General features: G+C 44.2%; 2 protein-coding genes across 2 annotated transcripts; one reads left to right on the top strand and one right to left on the bottom strand.

The window, feature by feature from the left end:
* The first annotated feature begins 1,769 nt into the window (after positions 1–1,769).
* Positions 1,770–6,316, top strand: LOC311260959 (uncharacterized protein). The gene is made up of 4 exons (XM_084359293.1): positions 1,770–2,681; positions 3,946–4,145; positions 4,236–4,360; positions 4,450–6,316. Exons 1-4 carry the CDS (start codon positions 1,931–1,933, stop codon positions 5,696–5,698), a joined length of 2,325 nt encoding a protein of 774 aa, XP_084215419.1. The 5' UTR covers positions 1,770–1,930; the 3' UTR covers positions 5,699–6,316.
* Positions 6,317–7,869: 1,553 nt separating this feature from the next.
* On the bottom strand, positions 7,870–15,803 carry thoc5 (THO complex 5). Its single transcript, XM_084360516.1, has 20 exons — positions 15,685–15,803; positions 15,318–15,422; positions 14,653–14,796; positions 14,375–14,488; positions 13,899–13,996; positions 13,277–13,423; positions 13,051–13,165; positions 12,625–12,757; positions 12,463–12,540; positions 12,228–12,271; positions 11,445–11,544; positions 9,682–9,790; positions 9,466–9,567; positions 9,267–9,363; positions 9,072–9,183; positions 8,879–8,982; positions 8,677–8,764; positions 8,466–8,581; positions 8,176–8,366; positions 7,870–8,069 (listed from the first exon to the last, which is right to left on the bottom strand). Exons 2-20 carry the CDS (start codon positions 15,414–15,416, stop codon positions 8,006–8,008), a joined length of 2,055 nt encoding a protein of 684 aa, XP_084216642.1. The 5' UTR covers positions 15,417–15,422; positions 15,685–15,803; the 3' UTR covers positions 7,870–8,005.
* Positions 15,804–16,107: the final 304 nt, after the last annotated feature.

Raw genomic sequence — 16,107 nt, 5'->3', positions numbered from 1 at the left:
CCGCCCGCTATTCCGACATCCCGCTATTCCGACATGTCTCCGACAATCACAAAAAACAATGTCGAAATAGTGGGACGCTTGAAAAATAACTTTAATGCCACTATTCCGACAATTAGAGGTCACTGTCTAAATAGCGGCATGTCGGAATAGCAGCATGTAACCAGAACAGGTTTACATGCTTTATTGCTCAAAAACACATAAGGTTTCCCATACTGTGCAGTGCTGCAGCTCTGTATCCCCCCTCTGTCTAAAACGCTCTGTTTTAGCTCCTGTCCCTTTAATACCCAGTCTGCTCTGATTGGTCAGCTCACACACGCCTGCGCCAGCACTGCTCATCTGGTCTCTGGTCAGCTCTGTCGTGTTTTCAGCTTCCAGTGTGTGTTTTTTGAATGTGGCATAGATTATGCAAATGTGTGACATGGTGATGTAGTGTGATGTCACAAAGTCACAGAATTTAAGGGACTATTGACGAGGCGTTCGAGGCCCTTTAAGAGCATTGTTTTCTGTGAGAGACGAGCTCCCGTTGTCCCACGTAAAATAGGCAAGCAAAAGATGGAACTGCCAGAAAGCCAAACAGTGCAGCACAGTGTTTTAATAAAAACAGTGATAGTTGGCACCAGCGTATCAATAATCGCATCACAAGAAAAGGCAACACCCTAATTGCCTCAACTCTATTTGAAGGTAAGATTTGAGGACCTTAAACACACATGACACCATCGCTGGAGGACAGGCTAAGGACTTGGGTGTCACACAGTCCCCGGGGTGTCATTGGGCTGACAACACACATGTTCACAGGGTTAAAGAATGGCTGATACGGAGAAATGACTGCGTGCTGATCCATCTATTCTTCAACACACATCTCAAGTGAAATACACCATTCTCCCTGCTCCTTTAAGGTATGCAGAGTAAACTCACTCACCCTGAGTTTGAGTAATCAATAGGTGCTGTACGTGCTCTTCAGATCTGGTCCTCTCCTCAGATCAGCAGACAGCTCAGTTTGGATTTTTGTGAATGCTGTATCATCGCAGCTCAATGCGTATCCTGCACTATAAAGTGGCTGTTTATGCTGCTGCTGCTGTTTTTGGTTTTTATGTCAGTGCTGTCACATGTCAGGCTTGGCCTGCAACCAAGTCTGCACAGCTGGAGATCTTCAGCAACAACAACGAAAATCCGAAACCGAGAGATGAAATGTTTCCTTTGAAGTGTAGAGGGGGAAATAAACCTTTTGTGTTCGTCTGTGTGTGTGTGTGTGTGTGTGTGTGAGTGTGTGTGAGAGAGAGAGAGAGTCTGTCAATGGCCCAGCAGTTGAGTTCAGTCTCAGGGGGTTTGGCATGGATCTGCAAACTCACACTGCAGCAGTACAGCTACAGAGAGCATCAGCAGAACATGCTGCTCACCAACACAATCACTTCACATAGACACAAATAAAGAAAGCCACAGCAAAATGTGAATACATCCTAAAGTATTGAAGTTTTTAAAATTATAATTTATTTTTATTATTTATTAAAAGCCATTGGCCGTTTGGAATAGGCCTGAAAATTGAGGGACTACTGACTACTACTGACTACTTATGTTTTAATTATTTAACACACAGGCCACATTTGTCCCGGTGATTTTTATGCATAAAAAAAGTGAAAAGTGGTGCTTACATAAAACCCTTATTTAGATTTTATTATTATATAGCCTATATAATATATATTTAAAAGATTTAAATAAAATACACCTCATTAACAACTTCAATGAAAATACAAATCACCAACAAGGTGCCACACTGATTATAATGAATAGATTCCTGCGCAGGCAGTAGTTTTCTGTAGAAACATATCTCTTTAAATAGTGCATCCTGGTGCTGACTAGTGAGTTTTCCCTCCCTCCTATATAAGCCCAGCGCTCCCCCTCCTGCTGCAGTCACTGCTCCGGCCCAGCCATCATGAGTTACTCGGTAGAGCACCACCTCTTCGGCCCGACCTCGTACCGCAAGGCACGGCCTGCCTCCGTGTCCTCCAGCGGCTTCCACTCCCAGCGCCGCCGCCTCACCTACAGCCAGCCGTCCTCCGTCGACAGCATAGACACCTTCAACGGCGACATGACACGAAGGAGCGAGAAGGAGATCCTGCAGACTCTGAATGACCGGTTCGCCGGCTACATCGACAAGGTGCGCAACCTGGAGATGCACAACCGCAACCTGGAGGCAGAGGCGGCAGCTCTGCGGCAGAGCCAGGCGGGACGCGCCTCCGTCGGGGAGCACTACGAGCGAGAACTGGGCGACCTGAGGGGTCTCCTGCAGCAGCTGACCGGGGAGAAGGCCCGTGCGTCTCTGGAGCACGAACACCTGGAGGAGGACGTCCAGCACCTGAGGGCGAGGCTGGAGGACGAGGCGCGCAACCGGGAAGAGTTGGAGGCTGCCGCCCGCGCCATGAAGAAGTATGTTGAGGAGTGCCGGCTGGCGCGACTGGAGCTGGACAAGAAGCACCGTTCCCTGGAGGAGGAGGACGCTTTCCTGAGGAAGAACCACGAGGAAGAAGTGGCCGAGCTCCTCGCTCAGATTCAGGGCGCGCAGGTGAGCTTCGATATGCGAGACACGCTGAAGGCGGACGTCACCGGCGCACTGCGAGAGATCCGCTCACAGCTGGACACCCACGCATCCAAGAGCTCAAGGCACAGCGAGGAATGGTTCAAGGGTGAGTGTGGTGAAAAAGGCAAAGTTTCTTAAAAATCTCATGGTTTTTAAATCGCGGAGGAACTTAATTGTGTAACATAGTGCATGTTCTCTGTCCATGGTGCTGAAAGTCTGACCTTTAACTGAGGCTATAGCTCATAGTTGTTATCATGTAGAAGGTGAGTTCAGGTGACTGAGCAGGGGCCTGCAGGGTTACCCACTGAGACCATCAACACTGTGCTGCACTATGCTGACAGACTAACAGATCCCAGCAACCTGCCAGGTTGCAAACTTTAACAAAAGAGATTGAATTTACTTTAATTACCGGTTACAGTCAAAGAAAGTAAATGTAAATGTAAATGAAAATATGCAGAGATAAAGATTCAAACAGCATGACCTCCAGTTTAGGTGATGCGACTCTCTTTGGGTGCATCGTTGCCGCAGAATGATAATTTTTACTTACAGCAAGCACTGCAGGAGTGAGACGGCACACTGAGAGGAGACCATGATTAATTTGCACTCTCACTGTGGGTAACAGTGGGTGTGTTCTTGCCAGCGCCCCACGTACGCTCTTATTTTTGTGTATCACCCAAAACCTGAACCTCTACAAATAGAATCATTGTCTCAAGGTCACAGGCAGACCAGACAGCCATCCCCTTAACAGTCATCCTGTCTGATGTCGTGACTGGAGGTAACCAAGGCCACAGAAGTGAGTTATTAATGCAGATATGATGGATTAGGTTTGCTGAGGCGAGGCAGTAACTGAGACATCATCTTGTGAGAATCCTCCTCTCAATGATACTGCAAGATCCGATACACACACAGCTGCTGACCTTTGTGGTACAACACACACACAATCTGCACCCTCAAAGGCCTCGAAGGGTTTTATCTGAGAACGTCACAGAACTTAATGATCTATGAATCGACCCTCGCTGTACATCCACATGCTGACTTGATATAAGCAGCGAAAGGTGCAGTCAGGATGACCTTCCCTGTGTGGTGTCCAGCTGACTGCAGCAGTGTGGCTCATTCATGCTTGGAAGAGGGAGGGAGCTGAGTCAGACGACTGACTGACAGACGGACACTGTCAAGGTTACTCAGGCTCCCAGTGGCTCTGTGAGGCCTTGTGGACAGAGGGCAGGTCAAGTGTCTCAGGAAGTTCATGCAGGCATACGGCCCGAGTCAGAATGCTGAATTTGTCACGTCAAACTGTTTCGGGACCAAGGCCAGACACAGCACATATGATTTATAAATAACATGCATCCTTTTTTATGTCATTTCCGCAGTGCGTATGGAGCATCTGTCTGATGCCGCAAGGTCTAACCAGGACGCCCTTCGTGGCAGCAAGGAAGAGATCACAGAGTACCGCCGTCAGCTCCAGAGCCGCACCATAGAGCTGGAGACTCTCCGAGGAACCAAGGAGTCACTGGAGAGGCAACGTATGGAGAGCGAAGACAGACACAACGACGACCTCAACTCACTACAGGCAGGAAATCAACACAAACATCTCACATATTACACGTGACATGCACATTCATGAGTATGACCTGTGAGGCTGCATGCTGTCATTTTGCAGGAGACCATCAATCAGCTGGACAACGAGCTGAAAACCACCAAATGGGAGATGGCCAGCCAGCTGAAAGACTACCAGGAGCTGCTGAATGTGAAGATGGCTCTAGATATTGAGATTGCTGCTTATAGGTCGGTCAGAGGTTGAAACCACACATAATTAAATAGATTCTCTGGCTATTGACATTTTCACTGAGTGTGCGTCTGTGTCTTTAAAACAGGAAGTTGCTGGAGGGAGAGGAGAATCGCTTCGTGTCAGGAGGAAGTCCGTACTCCTACCTGGAAAGCAGACTCTTCAAAGTGAAAGGAGAGGAGATCTCAGATACAGTCATCGTGGAGGAACAGACAGATGAGACCCAGGTGACAGAGGTGACAGAGGAGGCAGAGGAGGAGGAAGAAGAGGAAAAGAAAGAAGGAGAAGAGGAAGAAGAGGCAGGAGAAGAAGAAGAGCAAGGTGAGGAAACCAAAGAAGAGGAGGAAGGGGAAGAGAAGGAGGAGGAAGGAGAGGGTGAAGAAGAGGAGAAGGAGGAAGAAAAAGGAGAGGAAGAGAAGGAAGAGGAGGGTGAGGAGAAGGGAGAGGAAGAGGAGGCTGGTGAGGAGGAAGAGAAGTCCAAATCTCCAGAAAAGGCTGCGTCACCTCCTTCAAAATCCCCTCAACCTAAATCTCCTGCTGTCAAATCACCAGAATCTAAATCACCAGAATCTAAATCCCCAGCAGCCAAATCCCCGATGCCCAAATCACCTGCGAAGTCGCCTGCAGTCAAATCCCCCGCAGGAGACGAGTCAAAGTCACCCGCACCAAAGTCACCTGTGTCAAAATCCCCACCCAGCAAATCCCCTGAATCTAAGTCTCCTCCCAAGACCCCTGAACCAAAGTCTCCAGAGAAAGAGAAGGCCAAGCCTGTCGCTGCCAAAGACACCCCTAAAGAGGAGAAAAAAGAGGAGAAGCCTGAGCCTGTCAAGGAGGAAAAGAAGGAGAAAGAGCAACCTGTGAAGGAGGAGAAGAAGCAGGAGCCAAAGGAGAAAGAGCCAGAGAAGGCAGACAAACCTGAGGCAAAGAAAGAGAGCAAAGAAGATGACGCCCCAAAGACGGATGACAAACCTGCTCCTCCCAGCAAACCCGCAGAGGACAAACCTGCCCCTAAATCTGAGCCTAAAGAGAGCGCTCCCCCTGCAAAGGAGGAGAAGCCTTCTGCTCCCAAACCAGAGAAGGCCGAGCCCGAGGCAAAGCCTGCCCCCAAAGCAGAGCCTGAGAAAACAGAGGGAAAGAAGGAGGAGAAGAAGCCAGAGGAGAAGCCCGCACCTAAAGCCGAACCCCCGAAAACAGACACCAAGAAAGAGGAGAAGAAACCAGAGGAGAAAAAGGAGGCGAGTAAAGAAGAAAGTAAGGAGGCGAAGGAGGGAGGGAAGGCTGAGAAATCCTCTGGTACTGAGTCTAAGGAGAGCAAAGAGGAGAAGGCCAAGAAGTAAGACTGTGAATCGGGGCATGAGGAGAAGGTGGAGATGCCAAAGAACTATGAGGGAGTAAAGAGCAGGAGAAAGCAGACAGGCACTTTAATGTTCAAAGCAAAGCAGGTAATGGTATGTAAGCAATAGTGATTTCTGTAGCAAATAATCCCCTGCTCCCTAGGTATGGCCATTACCCCACCGATGCTTCTGATGTATGACTGTAGTGAATGCAGAATGCTCTAAACTCTTTATCTGAATGTGACAACTGCCCTTAATAAATAACAAGTGCATTTAAACTGAATCCCGCTGACGGGGATCGCAGGGGCCTGCTGTACCTAAACAAGCCTTCCAAGGGTAGAGATGTCAAAACAATGTCAAGCTAAAGATTGTGACAGATATCAAATATAAAGATGTATATTTAAGCAGATACAAATGTCTATTATATTTACAGATACATGAGTAAAGAAAGATTTGAATTTTCGCTTGTTGTGCACCTTAATGCAGCTTCTCCTGACAGGTGAACTGCAGTGTCTCACTCTTCTGGTCTGCAATGCTAGGACAATGATGACTGTGCTATGTATTACTGCTGAGAATATGCAATATGAAACAGATAAATAAAGAATGAAAAATCAAACTCAAGAGGCTGTTCTTAATGTGTTTTCACTGCCCCCACACTGTGACCTTAACAGGAGATTTATGAAGGAGAGGTGTCAAGATTGTCGTACGAGGTCCGTGAGGCCGAGGGGTAGATGCTGCCTCTAACGGCACTGCATTGCGGCTGAGGAGAGGAGGAGCTGTACCCACCCAGCGCACCCTTCCTCACATCCCAGAGACCACACTCATGTATTAATCAGGAGCAGCGCTGCTTGCTTGCACAGAACAGACTCCATTTCCCTTCAATTTCCCACCTTTTCCTCACTGCAAAAAGTTAACTTCACACACTGAAGCAGTGATCTTATCATTATTTAACCGCTCCCACATTTACTCATTATTATTAGTTCATAATTAACATTTTAATTAATTATGTAATAGATTATCATGAGATAACAATTCATATTGCAACATTAGTGAGGAAATACAAGTCTCCTGTCGTCTTTGGTCATGACTTAGATTTCTATCTTTCACAGAAAAGCTGTAGCTGAACATCTACTATGATTTACTGAGAGCAGCAGCTCAGTCATGTCGATTAAAAGCAGTTCAATTGACGCCATTGACGAACCTCTGTTTTGCAGATACAACACTGACATTGGACACGCTTTGGCTGACATTGGAAGGATTTCTCTCCTGGCATGATTTCAGTGTCCCCTGTACATCAAATGCAATTTGATTGCATCTGATAGATGGCTTTATATTAATGGGATCAGCAGCTAACAGGTGGTCGTTTCTTCTGCTCATTTCAGTGCATTTGAACAGCACTTTTTCCACCAAGTTTTCCTGAAGTACCATATCTGAAATCACATCACTTCTGACAGCTCTCAGCAGGCTTTAAGAATTGAACAGCTGCAGAGCAGTTCATAGTCACATCAGCCGTGAGAAGCCATCTCATTTTGTTTGAGCTTTTTGCTGAGTTATTTTTTTAAAGAAAAAAGATTTTACTCAAAGTAGATTCCATTTCTTTATTTTTTTTTTGTATCTTTAAGTAGAAACAAGCATCAGTAAAAGTCCTTGTTTGCAGTAATGTTTCCACCGTGAAAATCCAAGAGAAATCCGCATCAGTGGCCTTGTGCTCTCCTTCCAATGGTTTACATCCTTGTATATAAATCTATGAGCCAATTAATGTCTGGATTAGGTTACACCCTGCTGGATTCGCCCTCCAAATGCGCAAAAACCGAGAGGAACACTTCTGTCGACTGCTGCTAGCTAATCATAAAATGAAAGTAATCCTTGATGAATTCAACATCAGTATCCTGAACAACAGCCTGTTTTTCTTCAATTAAAGCATCTGGGATGATAAATGAAAGGTCAAAGGCTGACAATACACGAAATATCATATTCCATGGACAGAATTGTCTGGGGAAATGACTCAGCGCTCTGTAGCACTGAACCACAATGGCATAATAATCAGGTAGTGCAGACGACACCTATAAATAGAGCGGCACAGAAAGAGGTGAAGGTAGAAGGGAAGGTGGAGAGATAAAACAGAAACAACAAAGCATGGGCGTAACACAGCTTTAAATAGACCAGATACACACTTGTTTAAGAAAATGTTTTTTTTTATTTTCAAACTGTTACAAAGACTTAAAAAGAGAGTGAGTCAAAAAAGCCACAAATGTAAGCTTCAGGGAGTTAAAGATGTAAAGTATACTGGAGAGAAACATATGAACCGACTTAGCGATGACTGAAGAAACCCTGAGGATGATTGTACTTGAATGGCTTCAGGCGATTTGGACCCCTGAGAAAGAGGGAAAGATGTCAAAGATACAGTAAATCTACTCAGATCTGAACGTGTGTAAAGAGTTAACTTTTTCCTTCTATTGAAGATGTACGTGCACGTGTACCTGACAGTGCGCAAGCACATCTTTTCTCTGGGAAACTCTCTTGGTCCCTCCACTCCGTCGTCTTGTCCTTCAGTCTCCAAATACACATCCAGGCAGACACACAGGCGTGAAATCTGATTGGTCAGGAGCTGGTGTCCTGGACGTGGTCCCTGTAGTTCATTTTTGAACACGTTGACCTCGCTTTCCATGGCCTAAACAAGGAACGGGTGAGTGATTTGGAGCCTCAAAAATCTAGACAAGCTAAAACAAGCTCTTTAAACAACAGTTATTATATCAAAAAATGTTCGTACTCGAAGGTTGTCGTCAGTGCGTCCACTGCGCTCTCCCTTCCAGCTGAGGCAGAGGGAGAAAAGAGGAGAGACTTCTGGGTAACGGGGACTCAGCACCACAGCGGCATGGAGACGAGCTGTGGAAGAAAAAGATTGAAGAAGGCGGTTTATAAACTAGGATAAGAAAACATTTTCAATATTGGCTGATTCTATTATCACTTCTAGTATTTACCTGTGCCCCTCTCCACTACAGTCATGAAGTACATATCAGTCTCCTTTGCCAGACCGGCATCAGTCACGTGACGTGTATAAGGCAGATCCTACCAGGGAAGACATGATCACAGTGACATGTGCTGCATGGGGCGACTTTCAGATGCATCATTTTAGTAAAGGTGATTTCAGATATCTGTGCATGTGTTTCTATATGCGTATACCATGTAGTCCTCGTGGGTGGTGGTGGTCCAGCGAGCTAAACGTGACATGATCTTAGCAGGGAAGAGATGCTGGCACTCACTGGAGACGGGGATGATGCTGTGCTCTGAAGACACAAGCACAAACAATCTCAGTCAAAATCATCTTTATCTTCTTAAAGAGTATTTCATGTGTGGTCGTTAACATAAAATGTACCTAAAGAGGCAAATTGTTTGTGCAAAGCCAAGCGGGACTGGACTCGGCCCCTCAGCAGCTTCATGGTGTTCTCCATTTGGCTGGCACTCAGAGTACTGCCCATACGCGCACCCTGGAAAAACAAGAGCAACATGATGAGGCTGTAAATAACAGACAATGTGCTCATCTCAGATAAAACATGATCACAACACAAACCTCTGAAGAATCTTTGGGGAAATGGAGTCCTCCCAGAGTCTGAACCCACATGTAGGGATAGCCCAGCTCGTCCACATAATCCACAAAGGAAACAATCCTAAAAGTAAATTACGGGTTAATTCTGCTGGAATTTTGTTGAATTCAATGATGTGATTGGCTACTAATCTTCTTATTTGTTCTAATTGTTTGACATCCTCACCCGACTTTATCAAACTGGTAGCGATTAGACGGATTTGGTGTTTCACGTCCATGGTCGCCAGTGTAGAGACAGCTGAGCAGAGTATCTGATTTCAGCAGATCCCTGCAGAAGAAGACATCATTAGACTTTCCCTTCAGGGACACAGAGAGGTAGATGAATGCTCTCTCTCTCTATATATATATATATATGTACACACACACACACACTTAGACGCACCCTGCACTGATGGCTGTGTTGAGGTCTGTGGAGGTGGAGACCTTGGTCTTGACTGTCATAATGTTCAGATTCATCAGATAGTAGAAGTAGAGGTGGAGGATGCTGCCATCTGTGGAGACATGATAGGTAACACACTGATGAGCTAATCCATTACTAGCTGAATTCAATACTCCCTTTACCCCGCAGCTCTTTTCATTAATCCTCCCAGTGAACGTCCCCCAGGGTTTACTTAACACTGCAGCGCATTAGAAAGAGATAACAGGGTGTGGACAAGATGATAGCTTGCAGCACCCATGGGATGCATACTATGCTGATGGTCATCTTTCACACTCCTCTCTCTGCAGTCTCAGGAAACCCAGTGACACTCTGTCACTCACAGACACCTATCCTGCTCAGCTTTTTGCTTCTACTGCAGCAAACTGACTGCTGCAGCTGGCAGCAGTGAAGATAACTGGGGAGAGGCGAGGCACTAGAAATAAAAGCAGAAGCTGGAGAGAGACTGCCGATGAGAAAATATGCTTACAGCGTGTGGTAGGTGCTGCAGACCCACGCTGCTGCAAGCGTCTCTCTCACCTCTCTCCCTTCTCCCCCTTTAGGTAGAGTTACGCCTGCAATGCAGATCTCACTATAAGCTGGTCACTATTCCTTTTATTGCCAGCAGAGGGAACACATGGGTCAAGTGGTGTCATGACATCATAGCGCAGGTCAGGGTTGCTTTCTTTCACAAACTATCTGGCAGGTATAGAGTTACCACAATACACAGTGCAGCTATGGTCACATTACAGGGAAAGTAAAACACTTAATTTGTAAATATTTGGGCTTAAATGCGCTGCTTAAAGTAAGGATGCACCAAAACCTATACCTGGGATTTGGGTACCAGCCAATAGAAAACACTGATACAATACCAGTGTTTCAAGATATAACATGCAACATTTCTGCATTAAAATGTCTTAAAGCAACTAGACCATTGTTATAAATTTTGTTGAGTCATGTACTTACATTATCACACATGCTTACAACAATGTTCAAACCCAGAGAAATCCACTAGTTTGTTTAAGGTAACAGTGCGTTTCACTTGGTCGTATTCAACTTTCAGAATAGACTCAGAAAGTGAGGAAGACAAAACGTACCGTGATTAAACTTTAAACTTTACCTCGTCTGTAAACATTTGTGCCTGAATCACGTTAACTAGATTTTCAACAACAATGAGGAATTGTTTAATGATGTGTTCACAATTTGTTCATTTGTGTTGCGAGTGTTTATTGACTGCAAGCAGCCAGATTACTTTCCTGTACATGACGCTAAAGTGCAACACACACAGAGGGTGTGTGTCTGTAAATTTAAATTCAGTTCAACCTCTAAATGAACTCAGCACTCACCGGACACCAGGTCTCGATCTTGTTTCACCTCTCCTCTCTGTAATGACGTTCATTACGTTTAAAAAGATTTTGTTGGCTCCCACCATGTGAAATGATTCCATGGATGGATTGAGAAAACTCCCTCCTTCCTTCCTTCAAGCAAAATGAGTAGGTCTACCAGCGCGCTAGTGATTCATGACAGTGCAGAATGAATATGTTCATCTAGAACTGAATTAGTATAGATCGACTCAATTGTCACCGTTACCCAATTCAGCTTTTTAAGACATCGTACGGACTCGGAACAGTCCTTGTTTTAAGACAGGGAATGTTTCTTGCCATCACAAAAATCACAGAATTAATTGGTGCAGACACTAAAAACATTAACAATAATGTTGAATGAGTTACCTTTACACTTGAGGTCCAGGCAGAGGGACAGAGGATGCCTTTTCAGCATTTCCTTTCTTTTCTCATCCAGCTGGCCACCAGTAGTCGGCCTCCTCCTCTTCTGTCAACCAGACAATAAAAAGCGATGGAAACAAGAGATGAAAAGAAAGAACGAAAAACAAAGCACATGTTTGACATTGTGGTATATCAAATAAATCAGAAAAACAATATGAATCAAATTTCAGCTGCTTTCAGGAGAAACACGATAGTCACTTAGCATCGCTAGCACTTTAGCCTTCTACTATTACAGATAAAAGGAGGAAGCAGCAGTTCAAAGAAAGGCTGGAGTTGTAAAAAACTGAAAAACAGATGCAGGTGTTTCAGATGAGCTGTCTGAAGGAGGTAAAAGCCTAAACAGAGTTTACAACAAAAAAGCAAATCAATTATTCCCAAACCTGTAATCTAATGTAAATGTAAAAATACTCATTTACTCCATATATAGACAAACAGCCATCAATCTGACAACAAGAACAAGCACGGGTTTGGTGCTGAGTGTGCATGCATGAGGTGGGCTCAGGTTACAGTCACCTAGCCATTCTTGGCAAATATTTCCCAGAAACCCTCAGCTGGCTTGTCCGGATGCAGGAGGCGATCGATAACTGCTGCTCCCCGTCCTGCCAGACCACACTGCGTGGCAGCCAAGGCTTCAGGGACAGTTTGTGTCGTTGCAGATACGGATATATTAAGAAATCATTGAACCCATTGACCTGAATGCGTCTGTGTTTGTGCACAAGTGCTGCTCACCGTTTTCTCTTGCTCCTCCTCTGCATCTGAATCGCTCTCATCATCTGGATGAAACCAGAAAACATATTATTCTATTACTTTCTGTTCGGGATGCATCCCTAACAAATGTAACATCTTAAATATTAAGCAACAAAGAGTTTAAAAGAAAAATGAGCTGCACAACAAAGCTCAGTGTTTGTGTGCCATGTGCACATGTTGTATACGTGATGGCAGACATTTATTTTAGTGTTTCTACCCTGGGAATCTTCTGGAGGTTTGGACAGGGCCTTGGCCTCATCCACATCACCACTAATGGAGACAGTCAGGTTCTTGTCTGAAATGGAAAAACAAAAACAAATTCCCATTAATAAAAACTCAAGTTTGTCTTCAAACAGGATATTCTGACACGATTACTTACCACAGGCCTGGCCATAGGCATTGGCTTGAACAAACAGGACGTAGAGAGGTGGAGGCAAGTGGCGGGCAATCTCTGTCTGTTTCTGAATCTGTTCAAAAGGCATGGCCAGGTACTGCTGCACTGGGAGAGAGGCCTGGGAAGGAAGAGAGAGCGTACCGTCATTCAGACGATACATACGTGGTGTCCATTGGTGGTACAGCAGCTGAGACCTTCACCTCATTGAACACAAAAGCTTAATGGGACTCTAAAGAAGACTTCTTTAATAATACATATGTTAATAGACATTTAATATCATTAAATAATAAATCAACAACACATTTTCTTAGCAAAATCAATGCTCCAAGCTGCTGAGACTGGAACACAAGGGTGTGGTCCTATCAAAGCTCAAAACCTTTACGTATTATGGCACCCAGATAGTTGTTATACCTGCATGATGGCATTGAGTCCTGGCTGCAAGCTGGTCAGATGTTCCTTCTTCACCTCGATGCTCTTCTGGATCTTCTCCTTTGTGGCCTGTGACTCCTTGTATTTCTCAGCCAACCTGCAACCAAGCATAGACTTTTAATGGATGCTTTGTGTTCCCAAAAAATCATGACTGTTTTTTGACCACAGCATACTAATAATGCACTATGTTGCAAGGAAGTTTGCATACCTCTTCCTCTGTTCAAGCTCCCAGTCTAGGCGTGCCAGTGTGAGTTGGTGGGGATCATTTGTAGTTAGGTTGGGCCTGGAAATCTCTTCTGGTGCCTCCTGGTAAAACTCCTCCTCAGACACCAAGTCTATATCCTCATGTTTAGACCTGGGTCAGGAAAAGGTATGTTAACTAAGCCCTTTGAGGTGTGGTCTGAAAGGTGCTATATGAATAAAATGTATTACTATTACTACAGCGGAAGTATGCATTTCTTAAAATATGTACATGAAGTATCAACAGGGAAGTAACAAGTTGTAGTTACAAGCTTCATTCACATGAGCAACTTTTTGTATACTACAAATTTTGAATATCTTTTGAGGAGATTAAGTACATATAGGCTCCTTAGAAACGTATCCTGACATGAAGAACCAGGGTGTTTTTACTTCTAGGGCTTACTGTGGCACTGGTGTCTATTTGAAAAGGAATTGTGTAATCTTTCTTAGATTAAAGTGCAATATAAATAAAGCCTGCTTTTCTATTCTTCTTGTATGTAATGATCGGTAACTTCAGTACATTTTCAAGGCTGGTTGTTTTACTTGGTTTGAAGTAAAAGCTGTAGTTTAATGAGACATTTTGAACTAACTTGAACTCCAGACACTTGCTGATCTCCTTCTGGAGATGCAAAACTTCATACAGCAGGTTTTGTAACTGGAGGTGCAGCACATCCACTCTCTGCTTTGCCTGAAGAAAAAAACAAGAACACAATGGTTAAGGCTTGTTTGCAAACACAACCCAGGTGACCCTGGAAATACAAACACGTAAGACAATGCACCAATAATCAGAACCAGGATTCAATGAGAACAAGGATCAATAAACAGGTTCTAATACTGGATCAATACATTCTAAACGAAAACAAACCCACGGGTGCTTAAGCTTTTTTTTTGCTGACAGTAGCAGCTGCAGTTAGGTGAAACAAAGTGCTTGCTGATCAGCACAAAAGTGAGTTGAGGCAGCACTTTTTCAGCAAATGAATGAAATAGTATAAACTTCACCTCAGCTGGTATTTCTTTTAACACCTCGTAAATGTTGGACAGCATTTGAAAGTCGTGTGGCAGTTACCTCGTGTGTCTGGTCTCTGCCTCGCTTTAGTCGCATGTGAGCCAGACGATTGAGTTTTTTCAGATTCATGAAGTGGATGCAGCTCTGCATACGTTTCTGCTCCACCTCGGCACACTGCAAACAGATGCAACAGGTTAAACTTCACTATTGTTAGTTAGGACACAGAATCACCTTCCTCAACAGTGTGATGTAGATCCACTAGTACAACAAACTGCATGTATAAAGTTTCGGCTAGTGGGGAATGTTCTTGTTTCTGTATCAGGCTGTATGATTCTTACCCCCTCTTTTGCTCCGTTGGCTTTAAGATCCTGGATCTCACTCATGAGTGTAGCCAAACTCTCACATGACTCCTTGTACAGCAGGAAGTCCTGCTCAGGGTCCCTGCCATCCAGCTCCACCTCCTCACTATACACACGCACATCCTGAAAAAAAGATAAAATAACTTACATCAATCCTTAATCTATTACAACACAACAAGCAGGGATTCAGACTTGTCGTCAACAGTGGTGAGTGACTCAAGTCCATTAATGTAAAGACTTGTGCATAAGTAACTGATTATCTGGTAGCAGCATAGGCTTAAAATGCTTTTCTGTGACAATGTCTAAATTAGACAGGACGTAGACATAATAACACTTACCAAAATATAGAGTAACTATGGTATAGCCATATAATAAACGCTACTTTCCTGGGGTATAAATTCCCTGGTTTTGATTGAGACTCAGAGAGCTGATCTACTTCACATGTCTTTCTGTATGAGATGCTAAAAACTGAAGTGAGATTTGGCTGGAGTGGATACATTTTTTCAAGTGTACACCTCAACTGGAAGAAAATCCTGAGCTTAACTGTTATAAAATGTTATATATCCCAATGACACCTTATCAAGGCGGATATTATGCTGCTGACACAGGACCTCGACCCTGTCCTTCTGCCCCAAGTGTCCTACCTGCTGGTCCAATTCTCCGCGACCTCGCTTCATCTCTGGGGTTCCTCCTTCACTGCGGAGAACCTTGGACTTTCGCTTTTTCAGGGCGTCCGACGACATGGGTGGCTAGATGAATATATCGACAGTATTTAGACTACACACAAAGAGATTAGGGTTAGGGTTAAGCTATTTACAGCGACATACGGGCCAATGTTTCTCTATTAGCATGCTAGCTAATGGTAGCACTGTAGCTCTGTGATTGCTAAGGGTAACTAGCTCATTGGCTAAGCGTTATCGTTTCTAATCATAAAGTAAGGTTTTCAAATCATAAACGCCAACCCGTCGATATACTGTGTGTTTGCTTAGTTATCTATAAACATCCACGTACCTCTGTGATGCAAAAATACTTAAAAAATTCTTAAATCTGCTCAAATACACATGTACACGGCACTTTGTTTCACCACAAACCGCTGAGCACAGACGGACGGAAGCCCCGACGTGCCAACAATCCTCAAACCGGTTTACCGGAAATGGAGCGAGCAGCTACACTGCCACCCACCGTAAAAATGTAAACATTGGTATCGCAAGTCAAACACCATTATACTAAAAAATGAGTTTACTCTATTTTTGTTTCTCTATTGTTATATTTATATTCCATACAGAATAAATATTCATAAACATTAACGGTGGATATATACTCAAAAAGGTACAGTAAAAGTAACAGTACACAAAGTACTGTTTTGTGTATATATACATGGTCTACTACTACCTTTAGCAGCATTTTTTTTAAACAGGTGACTTTCCCTGTAAA

Source organism: Pagrus pagrus (assembly GCF_965226575.1).
Source record: "Pagrus pagrus genome assembly, chromosome: 8".
NCBI lineage: Eukaryota > Metazoa > Chordata > Actinopteri > Spariformes > Sparidae > Pagrus > Pagrus pagrus.
Note: the sequence above shows the minus strand (reverse complement) of the source record. Positions and strands in the feature narration are given on the sequence as shown.